Here is a 2608-nt window from a genome sequence, read left to right on the forward strand (position 1 = left end):
ATAGCCTCACATCCAGGGCCGGGGAGCTGAGAAGCGCACCCAGCGGGCCGGATGATCGGGATCGGGCTACGAGCTAGAGAGCCCTGACCCCTAGCTAGGGGGGGTGCGCGTTCGCAGGGAAAGGGCCGTAAAGTAAACACGGTTCTCCGAGGGTTGGTCTGCGCTTTGGCCCTAGTTGCGGAGCGCCCCCTCTACTCGGAGCTATATAATGGACACCAGACAGTCGTCGACGCTCCGAGGGGAGAGAAGTAGAGCTCTAATCTCGAGTGATTCTTCCTTTTCGTCGACGCGCGTGTGGGAAGGCCCCCGCACGGGGGGTCCCGGCCGACGTCATGATCGTCCGCCAAGGGTCTGGGGTCGCCCAGGCAAGTGGCCCAAATCCGATGAGTTTTCCAAGTGTGAACAGCTGTTGAGAGGTGTGAATTCATCCCAGGCGGGTTGCGGGGCGGCGGTAGCCCCGCAGAGAAAATTTTGCGTGCTAGTTGTAACCTCTTGTTATGTTGTATGCCTACATAATATGTTTGTAGTTCAATGGAACGTTTTGTTTTGTTTAAAGAATCTCTCGCTGGCCATCCTTCCAAGCATGCTCGCGCGCTCCTGGATCACCCTCCTCTCTCTTTCCAGGGTCGGCGGCGGCCTCCCGTAGAGTGCCGATTCAGAGTTCTTCTTTCTGTGTACCTGTGTTAGTGCCAGTGCGCCTGTGTGAGGCGTTGCTTGGAGCTTGCTACTTTCTCTCTGTTGTTAGTGCCAGTCCCGTGCCCAGTGTTGTGCGAGGGAGCTTTGTTGTAAAATTCTCTGTCGGCTTATTTTGGGGAGGGTCCCCCCGGCGGGGTACTGTGCCGTACGAAAGTCTGTGCAGCTTGTCAGGGACACGATCCCCGCCGGCGTGAACACGACTAACTGACGGATCCGCTCCTGACAGTCGCACGCGCCGCGCTGCGGCGCGTGCGACTGTCTTTGTTTGAAGTTAAAAGTCGAATCAGAGCGCCGTCGGCGCTGTCCCTCGTTTTCCTCCCACGGACCGCCCGTCCGGGACCGCTCCGGGACGCACGCCGGCGAAGCACCATCAAGCTGCTGTACGGCCCCGGCATCGCCTCCCCTGGCTTAGCTAGACTGAGAGATATTATGCACATGGTCAGTCTCTACAATATATACACTGACACTTCACCTCCCAGAGCTCGTCCCGGTCCGCCACGGCCATCCTCGGCCTCCGGCGGGCCCCCGGCCGCGGCGCGGTGCGGCGGCGTCACAAATCCGACCACAGAGCACCGGGACGCGGTCGGGCGATCTGAGGCCCAACTAGGCGTATGCATTGCCCATCCAGGGCTATCACCTGGACCTATCAACAGGCGCCTGCGGCGCCGTGCTCAGGAGCTGATTGATTGATGGGAAGGCGAAACACAGTCCGACCAACGACTGGGACACCAACGCGGTATGGGTGGACGCTAGACGGGCGATGACGGTCACACAGGAGCGACACACAGAACCACAAGACAAGACACTCAGCCGAACTGACTGCCACACATCCTGAGCGAACTTCCCTAGTCACCCGCGGCCGGACTCCATCCGGCACGCGTCGCTGGGCGCTCAGAGCTGCGTCCCCTGCTCGCCACCCCGACGCCCAAGGCGCCCGAGCGAACGACAGGCGGCACGCGAAGACTGGTTGCAATCCCGCCGACCGCCAGGCCGCGGGATGATGAGTGCGTGGTCTTGTAGTGGGTCTCGGAAGCTCTCCTCTCGGGCTAGGAGCCAGCCCCTCTCCCTTGCCCTCGGAACACTGTGTCCGAGTCGAGGCGTGTGTGCTTGCCGGTCGACGGCCGCGCGCGGTTGGCATTGTGACGAGGGTTGCGCGCGGCCGCGGCGCGCCCGCCATGGTTCGGCGCGGCGCGCCTACCAGCGGCAATTGTCGAGGCACGGGAACGCTTACCCGGGGTCATCCTCTGAGCCTGCAGCCTGGTCGTCGGCGCCGCGATGCCACGGCGGCGCATTCGACGTCGTCGGCGCGCTGCCCCGCGGTGAGCCCCGCCGCACGTGGCGACGGCCGCAGGTTGGCCCGGTGCAGCGCGCCCTGGCCGCAGACTGAAGAACGGCCACGAGGGGTGTGTGATGTGCGGTGCGGGGTGTGAGGGGGCAGCGTCTTTGTGTGTGCGCGCGCGCGCCGCTGCCGGGAAAGAGCGGGGCCCTCGGGGTACGCCTCGCCCGGCCCCCTCCGAGGGGGTCGTGATCTGAACTGGAGAGGGGGGGGGGGGTCGGCCTTGAGAGCGTACGGAGCTGCTGTTCACAGCTGCACAGACTTTGGTACCGCACAGTACCCTTTCCGGGGGCCCTGTCGGTGGCATGCCATCCCATTCAGCCTACGCCACCCTCGGCGTTCCTCGGGGCGCAACGGCCAAAGAGATCCGCATTGCATACCGCGACAAGTGCCTGCTCCTGCACCCCGACCGCACGGCTGCACCGTCACGCGGGTCGTCCGCTGCATTCCTGGCGGTGCAGGAGGCGTATGAGACTCTCAAGGATGATCTGCGGAGGCGGGAGCACGATGCGTCGCTCACTGCTCGAGCTCGTCGACCGCGTTACGACCCGGAGCTCGACTCGCCCGAGCCAGCAC

The 2608-nt window shown here is 63.9% G+C and overlaps 1 protein-coding gene across 1 annotated transcript; it reads left to right on the forward strand.

Moving 5' to 3' along the window:
- Positions 1–2337: 2337 nt before the first annotated feature.
- EMIHUDRAFT_78182 (hypothetical protein) lies at positions 2338–2541 on the forward strand (the record flags this gene model as incomplete). Its single annotated transcript, XM_005783217.1, has 1 exon — positions 2338–2541. A coding segment is annotated over one exon (204 nt), but the record flags the coding sequence as incomplete, so codon positions are not given.
- Between the last annotated feature and the right edge of the window lie 67 nt (positions 2542–2608).

The sequence above is a fragment of the Emiliania huxleyi genome (genome assembly GCF_000372725.1).
Source record: "Emiliania huxleyi CCMP1516 chromosome Unknown EMIHUscaffold_1809, whole genome shotgun sequence".
NCBI classification, from domain to species: domain Eukaryota; phylum Haptophyta; order Isochrysidales; family Noelaerhabdaceae; genus Emiliania; species Emiliania huxleyi.